At 34.2% G+C, this 21,760-nt stretch overlaps 2 protein-coding genes and 1 long non-coding RNA gene across 7 annotated transcripts; 2 read left to right on the top strand and 1 right to left on the bottom strand.

Moving 5' to 3' along the window:
• The first annotated feature begins 9,741 nt into the window (after positions 1-9,741).
• LOC123897638 (probable receptor-like protein kinase At1g80640) lies at positions 9,742-13,237 on the top strand. The gene is made up of 10 exons (XM_045948354.1): positions 9,742-10,037; positions 10,825-10,995; positions 11,380-11,627; positions 11,715-11,847; positions 11,947-12,010; positions 12,118-12,214; positions 12,309-12,408; positions 12,506-12,624; positions 12,712-12,801; positions 12,891-13,237. Exons 1-10 carry the CDS (start codon positions 9,959-9,961, stop codon positions 13,041-13,043), a joined length of 1,254 nt encoding a protein of 417 aa, XP_045804310.1. The 5' UTR covers positions 9,742-9,958; the 3' UTR covers positions 13,044-13,237.
• Positions 13,238-13,979: 742 nt separating this feature from the next.
• LOC123897639 (ribonuclease 3-like protein 1) lies at positions 13,980-21,062 on the bottom strand. Of its 3 annotated transcripts, none has more exons than XR_006805109.1 (4): positions 20,818-21,062; positions 20,624-20,735; positions 14,810-15,259; positions 13,980-14,669 (listed from the first exon to the last, which is right to left on the bottom strand). XR_006805109.1 is itself a non-coding variant. In XM_045948355.1 (3 exons), the coding sequence occupies exons 1-3, from the start codon at positions 20,987-20,989 to the stop codon at positions 15,067-15,069; spliced, it is 477 nt and encodes a 158-aa protein (XP_045804311.1). In that variant the 5' UTR covers positions 20,990-21,062; the 3' UTR covers positions 13,980-15,066. The 3 variants fall into 3 exon arrangements, 1 of the variants encoding a protein (XP_045804311.1); XR_006805108.1 differs by having other exon boundaries at positions 14,869-15,259; XM_045948355.1 differs by having other exon boundaries at positions 13,980-15,259.
• LOC123897640 lies at positions 15,377-19,420 on the top strand. 3 transcript variants are annotated; one of them, XR_006805112.1, is made up of 9 exons: positions 15,377-16,001; positions 16,095-16,118; positions 16,347-16,364; positions 16,848-17,162; positions 17,702-17,798; positions 18,160-18,250; positions 18,343-18,412; positions 18,512-18,646; positions 19,043-19,420. It is a non-coding gene; the product is annotated as an uncharacterized LOC123897640 (long non-coding RNA). The 3 variants fall into 3 exon arrangements; XR_006805111.1 differs by having other exon boundaries at positions 18,163-18,250; positions 19,043-19,419; XR_006805110.1 differs by lacking the exon at positions 18,160-18,250 and having other exon boundaries at positions 19,043-19,416.
• Positions 21,063-21,760: the final 698 nt, after the last annotated feature.

Genomic DNA, 21,760 nt, shown 5'->3' with positions numbered 1-21,760 from the left:
ACTTAATTAAGCAAGGCGTACGTAGTAGTGAAAAAGGCTACTTGACTTTATAACACAAAAGAAGGACCAGAGCAAACCATAATACTATATCGTTTCCAGTAGCTTTTCTTTGTTCCGTCCTCCAACAATGGAACTCAACAACAATCACATTCTGGTCTCCAGCCCTGCAAGAGGAAGCAATTCGTAAATTCATAACCAACTTTAACTTTCATTTACACGATTTAAAGTTGATAACTTTATCTATATTCCATGTTATTAATGAAGAAAAATGTGTTTGTGTAGCATCCACCCTCAAAACGATGGTAATGTCTCGATCATGCATATCTCCTCAACTGGACCCATGGATGACAATGTAATGGCTGTATAATAAGTTCTAGTAATTAAATCAAAAGTTCTAGTGATTGAATCAAGGGTTCTAGTGATTAATCAAGGTCGTGTTTACTGAAATATCACAAGTAAAAATAATTTTAATAAACTTTTGTTACAGGTGGTTCATGAGCGTGGGGCTCATGTCATTCAAGATGCTGGACATGCTGGATCTTCAACGGAAGTCACTCTGAGGGACATAATGGACGCCATTGAGGTACAAATATGTTTATCAAAAGTTGTTTTCGTTGAATCCATTTATGTGTGTTTTATAAGTAAATACGTAGCATCCAAAAAGAACAAAGTAAATCATTTTTGTGTGTTTTCGTTCAATCCATTTTTATGTCTTTATAAGTAAATATGTTGCATCGAAAAAGAACTAAGAAAATCATTTCATTATTTTAGAACCTCAACATCCGTTTAGATAGCATGGATCTGTGTAACACCGACATGATAAAGCGCTATGTGAAAGAACTTTCAAAACCCGTTGTGAGATCGCCGGCTAAGGGGAGGGACGATGGTGACGTCCACAGCAGCTCTGATTACTCTCCTGAGCTGGGGGATAACGGGAAAAAGCTGAAGAAAACATCTGTTTTACAAAGAACCGGTGTCGATAACGAGGTTGAAATCGACAAGGAGATGGCGAGACTAAAAAACTTTGGTACAATCTCCTTGTCTGAGGAAATAGCTGATGCAACAGTCAAAGCAAAGAAAAGAACAATTAGTAGAGAAACTTTTGTTCGCGCCGAGACACAACCCAAGAGGGCGAAAAAACGCGTGGGGTATTTTTCAAATGCAGTGGAAGAGGATGCTATCGCAAAAGCTGTCGATGATCATCAAACTTACGAAGCATTCAACAGTGATTATCGGAGACGTGTCAACGACAAGGTAAAAAACATTTGCATGAAAACACTTGCATGATTAAGTAATGAATGTAAATAAGCATGTAGATAGTAATTTGCATCATTATTGATGAAGGGCACAACACTGAGGAGTACAACGGCGATGCCCAGAAAACTGAGTTTCACACCTGGTGAATGCTCAGCACCACCTTTGCCTGGCAATGGACGGGGCAAGCAAGCCGCAACTGCTGGGGCAAACGGCGTCAAACGTCGTTCCCCTGTTGGGAGAGCTAAGGGTGTTGTAGCTGTCGGAAAAACACAAGCTTTCAGAAATGGCGTTGGACTGATTATTCCAAAGGTTATCATATATGAATTATGTCTTGATCATCCAGTTTACAAATTTTTTCAATGCAATGACACTATATATGTTACTGATATTTAACAGATTTTCAAGTGTCCATTTAAGACAACCGTGGACATGAAATTGGACAATGTGGAAGTCAGGATATGTGCCTATGTATTCCAGAATGACTTTGATGTCAAGTGAGTGATGTAATTGATATAACTTGTAAATTTTTGAATAAATATCGATATATGTTTTGTTGCTGTAATGTAACATAACATTGGTGGTCTGTGTGCAGGGATGTTGTATTCAGGAAGGGCAAAACAGAATTTGCAAGATGTGAGTTCGAGTGTATGCTTCCCGGAATGTTGGTGTCAAGGGAGGTAATATTGATGAAAAGAGCGTCAACGTAAACAGTGTATTAAATGATTATGTGTATTATTGTAATGTTTGACGCTTAAGGCATTAATTGTGTTGTGCTATGTGTTTGTTATACAACTTTAGCCTTTTTTTTGTATGGTATTTGCCAAAACACTGTGTTTGAGCTATGCAGGGTGTGTGTTTAGCAATTGTTTTTATCGATTTGGGCTGAAATGCATTTAAATACTTGTTTAGTTTCGTGATTGGCACATGCCTTATTCATATATGTGTCTGTGTTGCTTGGGGGTTTATTTAGAACTCCATCCATTGACATATATCTGTTTGTGTCAACATTACTAGATAATCCTCATGATGGCGTTGAGGGTTACATGGACGCAGCAGAACACATTTTGTAAGACACTGTGGTGTCTCCCACCTTCATTTGCGGTATATCAAATATATTTCATATTTTATCCAAGGCCATGTTATAAAGGAATTACATAAATACATAGCTGATGTCATAATAAACTCCAAATTGATTACAGGAGGATGTTGTTGAGGATCACACAATTGACAAGTTGCACGGCTATTACGGAAAAGATTGGTTGCCTAAGTTTGATCGCCTGAATCTGGTATGAATACATATTGAACTGTCCCTGCAATACACCCTAATCAAGTAACACTACTAATAGTATCCAAATATAACATATTTGTTTACAATTGGTGTAGATCTACGTGCCCATTGAAGATGCGCGCGGTCATTTTTATCTTATGGTGGTATCTATCGAACATGGAAAGATCTTTCACTTTGACACACACCTTAGAGACGATGTCATTGACGAGAGACAGAGAACCATAAGAACCATCGTATGTATTCGTATAATAGTCACAACACCTAACAGAAATTTTATATGGATTATGTAAGATACATGTGTAACCATCATATTTTCTTTGTTTAGAGCAAGGCACTTTCCAAACTGATTGACAAAGTATATCCCGATTACTATACCTTCTGTGGACTGGCAGATTTTGGGAGGTGGGACATCGTGGAGGCTAGAGGTGTGCCTAACCTTGGGAACAGGTATTTAGTCAGTAAATGTACAAAATTATAATGAAATTGGTATAATTATGGTGTTAATGTTATATGTTCAAAATGTAGTGATGCTTCTGGACTATGGGTTGTGGAGTGGCTCAATATGCAAAACAGTTTTACGAGCAACGCAATTGGATTGGTAAATTATCTTTCTCTTGTAAAGTTGTTATGTTTTGAAAAACCAAACTTTAATTCAGAACGTGGAATAACATATGCATTTGATATCATTATGGTTTACCATGATATGCCTTTGAGTATGAACAAGTAGTACAATCCAATTCCTCTGTAAGATACGCTTTGCAACAACATGGTGCCATGGATTAACACACGTTAACTACCTGTATACCATGCTGCATTTACAACACACGAATTAAAGTCAGTTATCAGTTTTAATAAGTACACATTTGCGTTTGATATAATTTGTTTTTCATGCCGCCCATAAACTTAAACTCAAAATTATAGTAAGGTCAAGCAAACACAGTCAAACACAGCTATGTGGTTCCTATCTGAATGTTCTTATTTGGTTCCACAAACAAACACATTCAAACTGATAATGAATTAAAATAAATGTGCGTTGTCAAATACTTGTTCCTGAACTTGTTATTTAATTACTAACCAAATAACGTGTTATGCTAGCTGGATGAGAATGTGACCAGAATGATTGTGACAATGAGAGTCTTGCTTGGCAACCACAATGAGGTTAGCAACAGTTTGATACAACGGGCGAGGATGTATTGGCATCAAGTAACTGCAGAAGATGATCAGTGACGAGGACGAGGGGTATGTGGGAAGCAAAAGTAATTATGTATGGTATTTTGAAGGGCACTTCATGTTTAATGGTACTAGCATTATTTTGGACGGGCCACTAAGACTTTTATAGGCCCATTATTTTGTGTGCACTATATATATAGTATGATGGGCACTTCATGTATGGTACTAGCATTAATTTTTGAGACCCATTAGTTTGGATGTGGATGTAGACCTGGTATGGGTGAGTTTTTGGATGGGCCACTAAGACTTTTATAGGCCCATTATTTTGTGTGCACTATATATATAGTATGATGGGCACTTCATGTTTAATGGTACTAGCATTAATTTTTGAGACCCATTATTTTGGGTGTGGATGTAGACCTGGTTTGGGTGAGTTTTTGGATGGGCCACTAACACTTTTATAGGCCCATTATTTTGTGTGAGCTAATATATAAACAATTTAAAATTTCCTTTCCATATTGATGCATAGCCAGAATATATTACATTCATTAAATCTAATACAACTAAAAGGGTATTGACGGGAATCTTGTCAGGAAATGAATTGTCACATTTTATGAGGTTTTTGTATACTACATATGGCTAATAGTAAGATTCCCTGTCTCCTGATTTAGTTCCTTTTCGAGAAAGTAATAAGTATACTACATATTTCCAACACATATTTTAACTGTACAGCTACAGGATGTAACAACAGTAAATATTGGTTTATATTACCTATAAAATGGCTTCCTATCCACACTTGAGATGATACGCAAGAAACAAACTTGTGAAAAATAGCCAGGTTGGTTTTATTATCATTTTCAGTTTCAATCAATGGCATCTAGCTCAAATAACTCCCCAAACCCAAATCCACTTCATCGTTTAGATCTATCGAAGCTTAAAATCCCTAGCAAAACCTAAACCCACACAATGATGGCAGAAACCACTATACCAGTATCAGACAAATGTTTTCATGAAAAATTAGTAACAATAGAGCTTCATGTTCAAGGGTTCTATAAACTTTATGTTCAACCTCTGTCTGGACTCCAACCTATACCAACTGAAAGTGATTTTATTGTATCCCCAATATATAAATACAAGTTCGGCCTTCCTCTTTCCGTTGTCACTAAAAATGTGCAATTATTTTCTGTCGGTTTGTTTCAAAGGTTGGCAAATTTACCCATAAGTAATGATTTAGCTAATTATGTTTCACCGTATATTTTTGAAAATTGCGTTAGAATCGGACAGCGATCTGGAGGAAAGGAATTTAAGATTGTCTTTGATATTAAGGTTGTTGAGATGGATTTGGCAGATTCGCATGATTGCGGTCAATATCGTAGACGTGGTTTTGTTTGATTGGTATTAATGATTAAATATTGACGATTATCTTATCATATTAGTACTTTTTTAGGTCGGGCAACTGTAGTAGTTATGATTTATTATTAATGATTTGTATTAGTACTTTTTCAAGTTTGGATAGGATTTTATAGCTAAGTGATCCAAAAAAAGGCGACCCCCAAAAAGAACCTAAAGGATATACCAATATGTTGGGCATGATATGTATGATTATGTACAAGACCTCCACTCAAGAGAAGTATAAGTTATGATATACTCTGTTGATGATTAATCTCATCTTTATGCCTTTGTTATGAAATCTGACATAGGGCCATTGTGTTTGTTAACTTATAATTAGTTGGTCTTATTTGGAAGTTTATTTATTTATGGTTATGCATAATGTGTCTGTAACAACTATGAATTTTTAATGATTTCTAACAAAAATTAATCATTCTTACTACCGGTCGAATAAGCGTGTTGAAATTCATTAACTAACTAGTATTGTTAATTAATCCCGTGCATCGGCACGGTAACAAATTACACTAATGTATAACAACCGGCAAGTGCTAACAAACAGGAAGGAACAATTATAAATAACAAAACGGTAACCCAACACGGAATAGTATTTACACACATTACCTACAAGATTGCATCCAGACAGCTCCTATCTGGTGTTGACGTAGCCTTCGTAATTGTTGCCGCTTAACCGTACAGACATTGATTGAACAGAACTGGCTGCAGGAAATTCTCCATCTTCAGCCAGGTTAGGACAAGATCTTATGTTGTGTCCAACTTGGGAGCATCCGCCACATGTTCCTGGACGCCTGCTTCTCCCAGCTGTAGTGTTGTTGGAACTGGGTCCACCGCCTTTGCTTCTTGCACAGGAAGGGTTCAATATGTTATCAACTTCGACCGGACCATTTAAATTCACAGGACCGTTATCACCAACGTACTTTGATTTAAGCCTCGTGATTTCATTGGTTAGATAATCCAAATAGTTTTTATAATCATCAACATCCTTGTAAGCCAAATCGGAAACTTCCTTGCTAAGATGCACCAAATTGGCATGTCTCGCAACCAAATGTGAATCCCAGTAATGTGAACCATCGTTAACATTACCACGAATTGAGTCCTTTGCAAATTTAGACCATCGATTCAACACAAGATTAGTCGGGAATTCAACAGTATCAAGATATACCATAATTGCCACGATGTGTTCACAAGGAATTCCAATTGATTCCATTCTAAGACAAGAACATTTAAATTCATTGTTTGATGGACTGTGAGATACACGCCAAACATGTCCTTCGTCTTGATACTTCGTCACAGAATAAATTGAAAAGGATGCCATCTCTTGAGTGTCACATAATGATATCAGGGAAACCTTTTTTAGTACAGAACGTACCAAGCAGAAAATCTCATGTGTGAATTGTTTTGATGCAGACCTCTCGAGTGACCTTAGAGGGGTCTGCAAGACAGCATTTCCATATTGTGAATGAAAATCCGCCTCCACCTCCCTGAAGCGAAAATAACATACACATCTATTAAACTGCTTCACAAAATCAGTCATATTCATCTTTGAGTGGACAAACTGACCCATGTGACTGTGAAATGCTTCACACCGCGACGTCGTTCGTATTCCTGCAAAAAAATGCCCCCTAATATGGGCTGTTGACCACATCTTCTTTTTCTGGTACAATTCTTTGATCCAACTGTTGTCTTGAAGCCCAAACTTATCTATCATTTCATTCCACAGTTTCTCAAATTTCCAAACATCGTTATCGCCAAGCATGCATTTTTTCAAGTATGGAATGAACTCTAGGTTACCAATGTTAGACATGGCATTTCGAAGAAGATGCCAAGCACATAACCTATGATAACTATTAGGACATACTCTCCTTATTGCATTCCTCATAGCTACATCACCGTCTGTTATTACAGAAACAGGGGCCTTGCCTTTCATCGCAAGCAAAAATTGCTCCAACAACCACACATATGTGCCTTCAACCTCATTAGAAACTACAGCAGTGGCAAAGATAATTGTCTGATTATGGTGGTTGACACCGGAAAATACAACAAACGGGCACCTGTATTTATTTTTGTTATATGTAGCATCGAATGCCAACACATCACCAAAAACCTCATAATTCTTTTGGCTTTCTCCATCACACCAAAATAAGCTTTGCAACCTACCACAAGCATCGACCGTGTGTGCAACGAACATCAATGGATCTTTAGTCCTAAGACCTAGAAGGTACTTAACAGCACCTTTAGCATCAGAAGACGTTTCTTTTCTTTGTCTTTGAATTTGATTGTGCAAATCCTTCTTCAAAAACCCTACCTTATCATACCCTCCCGCAGCATTGGCAAACGCACCGATCATTTGAGCAACCTTTATCCCAGCTTGACCATAGTTCTTAATTTGAATCTGATCTGAATTTGTAAGTTTCCTATGTGCTGCCAATAGCCCACAGTGCTTCTCCGTCAACATATAATGATTGTGCTCAAAACTGAAAATAGTAATGTACCAGAGACCCGAAATTATATCAATATGCACTCGAAGTCTTGCACTGCAACCACACCTGGTTTCGTGTTTCGGACCACGCTTGCGCGTCACTTCAGTTAAATCGCGACGGTCTTTCCTGTAGCCTTCTAGGTTACAAACGAATGTTTTTTGAACAAGAACTCCATCTTTATTTCTAACATCTTGCCCTTTGCGAACAGCAAAACCGTTCATCTTTGCAAACCAACAGTAAAATTTGTATGCAACTTCCAAATTACCAAATCGCAACTTAGAAACGTCTTCATTGTGCAAGTTAAACATATCAATCTTTACAACATCCTCCTCACCATCAATTATGACTAATTGCTCTGCATTTTCATCCAAATGTGTCCACTCATTGTCGGTATCTGAATTTTCATCCAAATCGTTGGCAACCGTGTTCCCACTTTCATCCAAATGTTCCCACTCATTGTCGGTATCAGAATAACTTTCATCACCGTCAAGTTCACCCCCCAAGCTTTCATCATCTTCCTCATAATCATTATAATCATTATAATCATGATCTGCAGAGTGACCAACATTGTCATCTTCTGCATCAAACCCAATGTCATTGTCTCCAATATTATCCTCATCACCTCTACAATGTTCTCTATAAGAAGGATTCTCTTGTGTTAACTCGTTCAATGCTTGCTAAAAAATAAATAAATGACTACATCAATATAAAATACAACAAATATATACTATCGGTTAAAAGCACAAATACATACTAGCACTTACAAAGTAAGCATCCATTACTTCATCGCGCGCTGAACTGACACCAGCAACACCACCGTCGACGGCACCACGAACTTCGCCACTAACAGCACCATCAGCGTCACCAACGACTTCACCACGAACTTCGCCACTAACAGCACCATCAGCGTCACCAACGACTTCACCACGAACTTCGCCACTAACAGCACCATCAGCGTCACCAACGACTTCACCACGAACTTCGCCACTAACAGCACCATCAGCGTCACCAACGACCTCACCACGAACTTGGTTATTCATTGTTCTGCGGTCGATCTTCAACGAACGATTGCAATTGCAAGTTTCAGTGAGAATTGTTGCTAATTTTTCATGTTATTTTTGGAAAGGTAAAGTTGAGATTGATGTCAAATACCGACATTAACCCTGTAATAGTGTAACTATTATTAAATTTACAAAAACATGCGGTGATGGAATATTCCCGAAATATCCGGTTTTTTTTGCATGCGCACCGTGCGCGGCCTATCAAGGGTGCGCACCGTAGACGGCGCCTAGCAGGACACCTAGATAGATGTACTACATGCCAACCTCTTTGTTTATAAGTCATTAGGTTCAAATCTTATCACACTTAATGTTGATTATGTGCGGTCACAGCATACATATTACATACATTAACACGGTCGATAGAAAAAAGAATATTTTGATTTTTAAAAAACTAAAATTAGTAACTTTTAACTCTGGTTGCGTGATTACACATAAACTCAAACTTTTTTTTGTATATATACAATATTTTACTTGTTGTGTCAAGAAACTCCACATGAGATGTTAGTTAGCCTAGACAAATAAATAAGAGACAATCCTCACTTTACAAACCGATTTTATAAGGATGAATTAAACCTAATACCAAATTCTAAAAACTTGCTAATATATAAGTCTTAAATTCGGGCGAGACAAATAAAGTTTAGTAGTAAAAAAACTGTTACCAATCTGAAATGGCAAAGTCTAAGGTGTGATTGATGAGCCACCAATTTGACAAGCAAAGGGTCCGTGAATGAATGAGAAAAATAAGAAGAGGTAAAAATCTAAAGGCCAATACACACTAGTTGTATGTTTCATTTTCATTTGAGTTGGAAAAGAGAAAGGGCAAAACACATTAAAGTTGTTGGTGTATCAATGATTATGACCCACATCATCAACTATTGTGTGCATATGCAATGCTATATGGTCCCTCTTTAACAAACCCTTACCTCTCATTAATAACTTTTCAACTCTCTCTCACCTTTAGATTATTGCCACGTGTCTCTTTATGTTCCATGTTGTTCCTTATTTTTCTCTCTCTCTCTCTCTCTCTCTCTCTCTCTCTCTCTCTCTCTCTCTCACTCTCTCTAGACAGACTCATGATTCATGAATAAATGAAACCAACTAGTATTACTATCATTCATTCATTCATAAAATGGATTATTAAAAAAAGTGCTTTATCGGTTTCTATGAAAGAGAGCTTTGCATTTGTCCATTTCTGTATACAGAATCACTTCCAAAAATTGATTCAAAAATTGAACTAAGAACAGAAAAGAACATTCTTTACACAACAAGTTAAGTTACTCACTCAAAAAAAAAAAATGAATCTTGTTTTTCTGTTCATTCACATTTCTCTTTCCTCAACAATTCTTCATGCAAATGCACAACCTCAATCTCCAGGTAAACTATCTACAAATCCTTATTCTGTAGTGTTTGATATACTAAAAAGTTCTGAACTTGAAACCTCAAACACAAAAAACCTCACTTTTTTACTTTCTATTTTCTCTGTTATGGTCTGTCAATTTTCCTTCATTGTGGTGGATGTTACAAATTTTGTTTAGTGAATTGTGCAGTTTTGGTTAAGTCATTGGAAAATCATGAACTTTGTCTTAATTTTTTATCAAACAAGCTTGTTTCTTCAATTGTGCTAACTTAGTAGATATTATAATGTTACTTATGACTTTGAAGATCTCATAACTGATGTATTCATACATGAAATTTGAACAAATCGACTATTACTTTTTCTCCGATTTGGTCTTAAACTATAGAAATATAATTATTTTTAATTCATCCAAGAGCACTTAAATGAGATGACACAAGTCTCTTCTTGCTTAACCAAGGTTCTTGGTTGGCTTGGTTTTGCAGCAGCGTTAAAACTTCTAGGGAGAGTTTGTCGCCCATTTGGATCCCACGAGGTTCGAGAGATTAGTCTCTGCCGTTGTGCACAGAGGATATCTAGTCTACGCCTCTTTTTCCTATTTTGAAGCTAACTAAGAGACTAATTTGATGGATTAATAATAATTTACGAACTACTTGTTATATTTCTATAGTTTAGGGACGAAATAAGAGAGATTGATAATATAAGGACTAAATTCAAGGTTCATGTGAATTCATTCATTTATATATTGATTTAGAATACTAGTATGCTGTTTAATAATCTCTGTTGTATTGTCTTATAATGATACAGGAAATCAGGAGGTTAGAGTAGTGCACCACCAAAGTTTGAATAAGAGAATTCTAGTAGCACTAATTGCTTGTGCTTCTCTTCTTGTTGGAATCTTTCTGTTCTTATTGTATTTCTTCTTCCGTCGACATAAAAACTTGAAAAGCTCCTCTAGTAAAAGCCAAGGAACCATAGGTATGGTTTCTGTTTTCACCTGTGAAGTTGTGAAACTTTTATTTGGGTCTGCTTTTTAGTGAATCACTGATCAGTCCATGAGATTTTAGGTGTAAGTTAATCGTAGTCCAAAGAAATTGACGAAATTTTAATTTTAAAATGAATTCTGCAAGTGAAATTCCCCAATTATATTAGACTTTTTGTGCAGTCAATTTAGTCTCTAAAGGTCTATTGTGATAGAAGATTTACAATTTCTGCGATTACTTTGAGTTTTCTTTAAGTGCCTTACACCTATAATTTCAAAGACTAAATCGGTGATTCACTTTCTTTTTAACCGAGACGAGGTAATGCAGGCACTGGAAATTCTTTTTCTGTCCCTCATTCATTTATTTTTTGAACTTGTAGAGGCTGCAAAAGGGGAAAAGGAAACCTTAAGCTCTGTTAGTGCTAAACTTAACTACTCAAGAATGGCTGATAAGAAGAGTTCAATTGCTATTTTCGACTTTCAGTTGTTAGAGACTGCCACAAACAACTTTTCCACGGATAATATTATGGGAGAGAGTGGTTCTAGAATTGTATATAGAGCTTGTTTTGATGAACATTTTCAGGCTGCTGTCAAGAAAGCAGACAGTGATGCTGATAGAGAATTTGAGGTGATGATCCTTTATAACTAGATCATTTGAATGTGTACTATTTCCTGGCATCCTGAATTTGCCTTTAGTTATTGCACTGAATTGCAGAATGAAGTGAGTTTGTTGAGCAAAATTCGGCATCAGAATATCATAAAACTCCTAGGCTATTGTATTCATGGTGAATCGAGGTTTCTTGTTTATGAGTTCATGGAGAGTGGTTCTTTGGAAACTCAATTGCATGGTACATTTTCATTAATGTTAATTTGAAAAATAGAGAAAAATATCCCATTTTGGAATTTAACAATTATATATATTTTTTCATTGGTATTAACAATTGTAGGGCCTACTCGTGGATCATCTTTAACTTGGTATATCCGTTTAAGAATTGCAATTGATGTTGCTAGGTGAGTTTGTGAATCTTATAATTCTAAAGTAAAAAACTAATGAATACTAGTATAACCCTAGTTTTATATTATCTATGATGATGACTGATACATATTTCTTCTGCTAGAGCTTTAGAATATCTCCATGAGCATTCCAATCCTCCTGTTGTTCATCGAGACTTAAAATCTTCCAATGTTCTTCTGGATTCTAATTTTAATGCTAAGGTTAGATTTTAAAATGACATATTAAACTTAATGTGGTTAATTAGTACTAGTAGTAGTACTTATATTTACATCTGTACTGAGTTTTGTGATTCAGCTATCAGATTTTGGACTTGCTGTAGCTTCTGGCATGCAACACAAGAACATGAAGATGTCGGGAACTTTGGGATATGTGGCACCCGAGTACATATCACATGGTATATATTATTAGTTTTTCAGTTGTTATTTTGCTTAATATTGATTGGTGTATGAGATTATATTTAATAATGGAGCTAACAATGGTAAGTTTTTCAGGTAAACTAACCGATAAGAGTGATGTTTATGCTTTTGGAGTTGTCCTTCTAGAACTTCTTACCGGAAGAAAACCAATGGAGAACATGTCCTCAGACCAATACCAATCTCTGGTTTCATGGGTATGCATTGTTATATAATTGAGAATATGGATGAATACTTAATTTTTGTTGTTCTTGATGGTTAAGACTTTCAAATTCAATATGTAGGCCATGCCTCAACTAACTGACAGATCAAAGCTTCCAAGTCTTCTAGATCCTGTTATCCAAAACACAATGGATTTGAAGCATTTATATCAGGTTCATTGAATAGAAGCTATGTAATCACATGTTTTAATGCTTAGTGATAAATGCTACTTCTGAATTCATCTTAACATTCTACTCTACAGGTTGCTGCAGTAGCTGTGCTATGTGTGCAAGCAGAACCAAGTTATAGACCACTTATAACAGACGTTCTGCACTCTCTCATTCCTTTGGTACCCTTAGAGCTTGGAGGGTCACTCAGAGTTACAGAACCAATCAGCTCGGAAAATTGTAATTGATTTTTAAAAACTGTTTTCTATCGTAGTATTTGAGCACTTTTGTTTCGCCATTTTTGTTTTTAATTTATTTCAAAGAGGAATATTCAATTGCAGCCATCTTGTTCCAGATGGTCATCCTTTTGTTTCTTATATGTGATGTAACTAAGCATGAATTGATTCCATTTCGTTTTCGGACAAGGCATGTAAATTTTAAATTTGTTTTCGAGTTAAACTTAAGGAAAACAACAAGAACGCGGGTTAGAAAACAGAGGAATATTATCCAGATGACCAAACATTGCTTTTTCAAGTATCAGCAGAATTTCTTGAGGTTCACGAATGTTGACTGATTGTTTATGGCCATCAACTTCAAGAAAATTTTGTCACTTCCCAACAAGAATTTATACTTTAGCTTAAGCATATACTCTAAAGCTTCTAATATGGCTTATCTAGTATAGTTAGGATTCTTGTGATACTAGTTTGGCTAAAATCTAAAATCTTACTGGTATTTGAAATAGATTGTATGAATTTGCAATGAAAATCAAATGTTAGTCACCTCCATCATTTTTATGTTTGGAATCACGACGAGTTTGACAACATTGCGCATAATGACAATGACACTGAAATTTTGTTGAAGCTCTGAAGTGTAACTTTTGTCAAAATTATGGTAACATATCATTATTCTGCTAAACTCATTCATAGTCAATCCAAAAATGCACCAAGACATGATGCCTATTTAACATGTTCATAATGTCATTATTTATCTTTTAAGATAATGGTTATGTTTTTGACAAAATTGTTAGAATATTGATTACTATGATAAACTAATGAGTGACCAATATAAGCAATATGAGGAGGTCCTTTTGAACAAAGGAGAGGAAGATTCTATTATGAAACTTTTAAAGTTCCATGGTGAAAAAAAGAATGCTTACTAGGAGACAAATGCAGTAACAGTAAATGGAAACAAGAGAAAAAAATATGCATACAAATCCAATCTACTATGTCATATAGGAAACAAATGCTACGATAGTATCAATGAATGATATCAGTAACAGCCAAGACCAAGAAGATTATTTTTTATGATGACAATGTAAGCCACATATCATGTAATTTTGTTTTATTCTGTTGACCTTCACGAGCTATTTATACTCTCCATTCTCCAAAGCTTCTCAATGAGGTTACAGAAAGTTGCTCCCACTTTAACCTCTTCCTCCTCCCAAGATACATAGAAACCATGCCATCTTCAAGCTGGATTTGTACTAATAATTCAAAGACCATGCTTCTCCGAATTGTCCATCCCGGCGGTCGTGTTGAGATTCATGACAGACCTGTGACTGCAGCTGAGATTATGTGCCGCAATCCGAGATGCTGTGTTGCATATCCGTTTGTATTCCAGCAACCGTGGGCAGTTGTTGAACCAGATACGGTGCTCACGCTTGGACAAAAGTTCTATGTAGTACCATTAAGCACAATAAGAAAGCTTCAAGGTCTTTCTCCAAGGAACTCTCCCTCTCCTGCTCGTGAAATTACAATCGGTTCTTTACTTGATGAAACCAGAAACGCACAATCCCGCACAGCAACTGAAGATGATGGTATGATCTCTACTTGTTGTATCTTCAGGAAGAAAAGTATTGCAAAGAAATCTAATAACTATAAGCAACATTCAAAAAATGAGAGCAACAAATCAGAAACCAGATCAGATGTTAGAAATCAGAGTATAGATGTAAATGAATCAAATGGTGGTTCATCGTATGATAAATTCTTTGTGCGCCTATTTAACGGAGGCGTACCTAAAGCAAACGTCAGTGATGCAACAAAGGAAACAAAAACACCGTCGAGCAGCACTAACCTTTGTGATAGCAATACACTAAATAGGAAGAGGAAGACAAATTTGGCAGAAAAAAGAGGTTCTCCTAAGAGAGCATGGTCTTCTGATTACTGGCAACCAAGTCTAGATAGCATCACCGAAGAATGAAATAACTTTCTTGAAGCGGAAACCTTGGCTGTTGATGATATGCAATAATAATACAATAATTTGTACTTTAACTTATTTATTCTTCAAACCAAAACCTACATGCTTTAAGTACCATAATGCACCCTCGGCTGCATCGTCCGCTGCCATTTTCTTTTTTCGATGAGGAGCTCCATAAACCTCTATAATGTTTTTAGATTTTTCACTTATCTCTACGTTTTTTGACACTTTACTTATCTTTATCTCAATAATAACCTTGAAGGTAAACCTGTAAAAAAATATGAATTAGTCACCGAGAACAACAAAAAGATAAGTTATGACTGATTTTTCTTAAAGTTTCATTATGAGTGATAAAAAAGGGCAACGCAATATAATAAGAATCATTCTAACTACACAAATTGAATACAGCTATAAGGAAATTTTTGCCATGTGTCAATCACACAGGGCTGCAGACGAAATCCTAGCTGGACAAAATGACAAAAAGTTTACTTCTTCTGGCACCATTTTGAATCCTTTTTTCCCTCCTTCAAGTTCCTTACAAATGGGCCAAAAAACATCAGTCCATTGCTGCTTGGCCCAACATAACCCAGATGGTTTATTGCATTTACTTGAGGCCAAAAAAACAAAAGAACTTCATGCTTCAGAAGGAGCTTGACCCGTCCCTTTCATCTGTCTCTCTCAAGCCAAATATTGCAGAGATGATGCTGCTAATACTGTTGTTTTCTGAATCAGTTTCAAAATTCAAAATTCAATTTCTCCCACTCTTTTTCAATATCATGAGTCACTTTCTTTCTTAGTTTTCAATTCTTCTCTCTTCAGCTTTCTCTCTTTCTCTCCCTCTTCTTTCAGTTTCCTTGAAGCTCCTCACGCCTCCTTCACATAAAGGGAAAAGAGCATGATCGATTGAATCACAAATTAGAGTCGTACCCTCCGACCTGTTTGAAGAAACGGTTTCAAGAACCATCAAACGACATCGTGTGGTGTTTTCTTCAGCTTCTTAAAGTAGAAAGGTTTCAACTTGCTTCTCAATCCCTTCCTTATTTCATCATTTAATTTCATATTCTGATTTTTTGTTGTTGTTTGGAATGTTATTGTTGGTTCAGGTTCACAAATTAGGGTTTGATTGGGTAAGTTTTCTGACCTTTAATTGATTGTATTTTAGTAGTATTTAGCTGATGTTTGGTATTTGAGTAGTTATGTTTTTGTTTTGATTTTAGGTTCAGAATTCAATATTATTAGAATTAGAATTCAAGCAGAAATTGAAGGAGCAAAAATTGCTCCTTTTTAGTTAGGTTTGTTTTGATTGTTGAGACTGACTCATTTCATTATTTATTTTTTTCATGTTCTTCTAAAAGAGCTTCCCAAACAGCAAGGTATCTCTTTTGAATTTCTGAACACATTCAAATATGATTAAGACTAATTGTATTGTGTATGTTGTCAAGTTAGTTTTGGTTTCTGGTGTTTTTTATATGGTTTTCTATTTAGATGCATGGTTTACAACAATGTTATTCATATGGTTGGAACCTGTGATGTTTTTTAGCTAGAAGGAACTGAATTTTTTAGATGGAAGAAATATTCCATTCATTTGATGGTGTATTAATGATATTAATTAGGTTTAGGGAAATTTTGTTATTGTGAAATAGATTTTTCAAACTTTAATAATTGACTTTTTTTGTTTGTTTTGGACTTTTGGTAGATAAGTTTGGATTGTTGGAAAATCTGAGTTCCTAAAATTTCTCAAATTACCCATATTGATAGCAACCTCTTTTTAATTTGAATTCAAATTAGCTGATTTTATCCACAAACCACATTTTCAGTTAGTGGACTGATTTAGTTTTTTTTTTTTCTTTCTAAAGACTTTATATAAGCCACTACTTTGCAGTTGAATAAAATCAGAACATTGCCTTCTTTTTCATTCATCAATTTCATCAAATCGTTGGTGCTGTTAAGAGTTATTGATGGATTTGGTGGTAGATCTATGTTTTCTCTCATTCAACTCATGGCTTTGGAGTATTGTTTTTCACTGAGCTATGTAGAAACTTGAAAATGCATAACACACACAGTGGAATACTAGAGCAAATGCATTTCTCTTTCTTCTAACCAAGTATTTCTTTCAAGAGGTTTTGAGTGAAAATGCAGAACACAATGGCTTTGGAGTATTGTTTTTCACGGTAGCTTTTCTATTTAATTTAACAACACTTATTTTATTTAATTTGACATGTTTTAATAAGATTATTTTTTTGTGTGTATTGAGTATGGACATTTTAAATTTTTATTTGTTTTCATCTGCTGTTTACACTTTTGCAGCATTGTTATTGTATAGACCAAGTACTTTTCTTGATTTCTTTGTGAAACAAATATAGTATCCACATAATATCACTATAAAATTTCAAAGGTGAATGTCTAAAACCTCCACCCTATGTCTATATCAGAACAATAATTTTGAAGATTTGTATTTGTTGTATCATTCATCTTTGTTAACAGTCCTATACAAAATATGAACTTGCTCAATTTATATACCAAACATTGGTCCACAACTCCACATTTTTTGAATTATGGAAAGTTGGTGCTCACTTTCTCAGTTAATAATTTTATTGTCCTTTTGTGTGGGAGAAGAAAAACATGTTTCAAATTCAGTAAAAAAAACATGTATGAGTTGAATGAATGTTTTCTTCTTTGTTTGTGACTAATTTTTTTTACACAATTGTAGATGGCAGAAGCAAAAAAAGTTTATTCTGAAGTGGTTCAACTTCTTGGCAGATGACCAAGTTCTTTATGTGGTGGCGTATGTGATATCTCAATACTAGGTCAGTGTATGTGTTGTAACCTTTTTAGTTCTGTAACAATGAATTCTCTTATGTACTTTGATTAGATTTATTGGAACCACTCAGATTACATTGTTACAAACTGCAGATTATTATTCTCCTTGACGTGTTTTTTTTTAGTTTTTGGTACAAATCTCCTTGATGTGTTCTAACCTAATTTTACTATTATTACTACTTTTTGTATGATTTTGGATTTCTCTCTCACAATGGTAGTTAATACTAGGAACTTATGTTCTTTTATGGTACTGAAGAAACACAAAACTGCAGCCTCTGCGTTTATTGTCAAGTTCATTTTTATTATTATTACTAATTAATTGTTTCATGATTATTGATTGTATTTTAGCAGTTTGCAATTGATTGAGATATGGGTTTGAACCATTCATTTGTAGTTTCATAGAAAAAGCAACAAGATAGCTTCATGAATATAACCCTTAGTCAGTACTATTTTCCCTTTGAATATGCATTGTGGACTTTGAATGACTATTTATTGTGTCTTTTTATGACTATTTATTGTGTCTTTTTTTAGAAGAGGAGGCAAAGAAGAAAGTTCAATTGATGTATCTTATTTGGTTCTATCTACTCAGTAGCCACATGAGGTATGACATTATTAATCTTTTTGATTTTGAAGCCTATTTTATACTTTCTCATTTCAAATAGACTTGCATATTTTAACAGTGTTTTGTTTATTTTTATAGGAAAAAAGGAGAATATATGCAGATTAAGAAAGTTTTATAGGAAAAAAAGAGAATATATGCAGATTAAGAAAGTTCATTGTGGGTGGATTTAAATCGAATTCTACACACTCTACATTTGTCAAGTTCTATACATAAGTAAGTGTTTTCACTCTTTAACTATGATTTAATTTTTTGTTACTTTGTTCCACCTTTTTAGTAAGATTTTTTATGAGTGTTTGCTCTTTGGGACAAACCACATTGAGTATTGCTTTGTTGCCAAGTAGTGTACGTTATAAGGTAAGATCAATGTCCATGCCAAGAATAAAATAGAAACTAATATGTGGATTTTATTGGGATTAGTTATTGTGTCCTCCAAACTTAGATATGTTTTGGATTGATTGGCTGAGTTTTAATATGCACCGTTGTTTACATTTTCGTTTGTTAACTTGACATGTTTCAAATTAGGAAGAAAAAAAAACATGTATGAGTTGAATGAATGTTTTCTTCTTTGGTTGTGACTAATATTTTTTTTACAGACGGGTTACATGGCAGGAGCAGGAAAAGTTTATCATGAAGAGGTTGAACTTTTTGGGAGATGACCAAGTTTTTATATGGTGGCTTCTGTGATATCTCAATAGGATATATCTTCACTTTAAATTCATGTCATATTGTATAATTAAGGGAAAATTACAATGACCTCCCCTAAATTCTATTGTAATGACAAAAACACTCCCTCTAAGTTTTTAATAGGCACAAACCTCCCCTAAAGTCTATTGAAATAGACAAACACCTCAACTTTAAACTTACACCGTTTATTAATCTGTTGATTTTATTATGATGATAATCTTCCTCCACTGAACCCTTGAATATCGTACCATTGTTGTAACCTTCTCAAATCATTTTTCCTATTTTAACTCTACTATTATTAGTTTTCAATTGAAGAATAATCATCATAAAATTAAACACGGTGCATACAAAATGATTATAATCATCCTATAACCCATTTGCATCATAAAATTAAAGAATTGCATAAAAAAATGAATATAGACTATTGATATTATATATATAAATAAATCATACAAAGTAATTTGTTCTTCTATTTCATGTCATTTCATTGTATAGTTAATAGTTAAATTTTTTGTCACTCTTTATTGTTCAATTCTTATAACATGGGAGGCTATAGTATATACTATTGTTCACTTTTTGTCACTATTTATTGTTCAATTCTTATAACACAGGAGATTATAATATAGACTATTGATATTATATATAAATAAATCCTATAATTAAGTAATTTATTTCTCGATTCTATGTCATTTTATTGTATAGTTAATAGTTTAATTTTTTACCATTCTTTATTGTTCAATTCTTATAACACGGGAGGCTATAGTATATACTATTGTTATTATATATAAATAAATCATATAAGTAATTATGTTTGATATGTTGTAATTCATATGTTTTTCAGTTCGAATTCTATCTACTTTAATCATCTGGATGATACTTTAAGTTATTGTTTGTTTGTTGGTTTAGGTTTTTTTTTTTTGGGTACAAGTTTAGGTTTTAACTATAACAATTATTTAGTCAAAAAAAAACTATAACAACAATTATATTATTATATGTCTTTATTATATGGTTGTCTTATTTTAACAATCAATTGTCTAAGTATTGTATTTAATCAAATATAATACAATCGCTCTCGCCCGTGCGTTGCACGGGTTCCTAACTAGTGTCATACATTTACTAACATAAAGGCATGTTTTTTCTTTCCAAGTTTACTCAAATGTTAGACAATATTTGGATAACAAACTGAACAACTTTAATGGCAATAAATGACTATATTAAGCCTATGTTTGGTATCATGCAGAATGCCAGAATCACGGGATCCACTGTGACTCTGACATACTCACTGTGTACCAAACATACAATAAAACAAATATTGCAATAGATTTAGCTGGATACCAACATAATCTATGAGTTTCTTACATCCGTCATCTTGATTTAAAAAGCACAGCTAAGAAAATTCCACTTATAGAAAATGTGTCAAATATAGAAATTTTGATTTCCATGATTATAAGAATAATATTTATCAGTTGTTCATAAATAGAAATAATGATTTACAAGAAGACTTACATTATGCAATGACATGGGCCTTCCTCTTTACAACATTCAAACACAGGAGGCTTCCAATGGTTAGCAGCACAGATCTCATGCAACTTTGATCTACCACATCCTTTTTTCACACCTAAAAATTAATATCAAACTAGTTATTTTTCTGAATTCTTAAACATTTTTAGAACAAGAAAGATACAATAATGGTACTTTACCTTGTTCTGGAGTTGTTGTAGTGTTCTCTACAGTCACACTCTCTTTGTTAGATGAAATTGAAGATTTATCCTTAACAGCAGCAACAACCATGTTTTTTAAGGTTAGATTTTGATGAGTGGTTTCAACAGAATCAACCAATTTTTTTGGATTATTGGAGTTAGGTTTTACCATTTTAACAACACAAGCTCTCTGGTTCTACAATAAAAGAAAAAGGAAACAAGAATAATGCCAATAGATAATAAGGATTTCAACTCAACCCAATTTATAGAACTAAATTTTGCATTTATTTGGATTTATTTTTATTTTTTTGAATATGTTTTTGGATTCTCTAAAGTAGTACATAGTGAAAAAATTAATTATCTTATTTTTTTTTGGGGTTAATTAATTAATTATCTTATTTTAGCATGTAGTTATCATATCTACATTTAATTCTTTAATTAATCCTAACATAAATGATTGTTTATTTATGAAAAGTTAGCGAAATTTGATTTATCCTACAATATGAAGATTTTCTCATTTTGTCTATTAGGTGTTTGGTTGGAAAATTTGTGTTCATAACACTTGGATTTCAATTTTGACCTTATTTCTGTTTCTAAACAAATTCTCTCCTCTTTATGTGTTGTCAATTATGTGAAAAACAATGTCACATAAATGTTTTGTACCAAAAAAAATGTCACATAAATGTTAAGAGTAACTAGTACTGAAACTTTACCTGGAGAAGTCTTGTGACATTTTAAGCTAGTACAACTATTCAACTTTGAGATAGTACTTTCCAATTCCATCAGTAGTTAATAAATTCATCAAATATTGATTGAAGATGCAAATTTTGATTGAAGGAAAAGGAAATCAGGTTGTGGAGGTCGCATGTAATGAATAGATATAGGACTTAGAGATTAAAATAGGCCCAAAATGAATTAGTTAATTGTAGGTGATTATTCATGT

This window comes from Trifolium pratense, linkage group LG7 (assembly GCF_020283565.1).
Source record: "Trifolium pratense cultivar HEN17-A07 linkage group LG7, ARS_RC_1.1, whole genome shotgun sequence".
Lineage (NCBI taxonomy): Eukaryota > Viridiplantae > Streptophyta > Magnoliopsida > Fabales > Fabaceae > Trifolium > Trifolium pratense.
The sequence above is the reverse complement of the archived record's forward strand: the minus strand, read 5'-3'. Positions and strand labels throughout refer to the sequence as shown.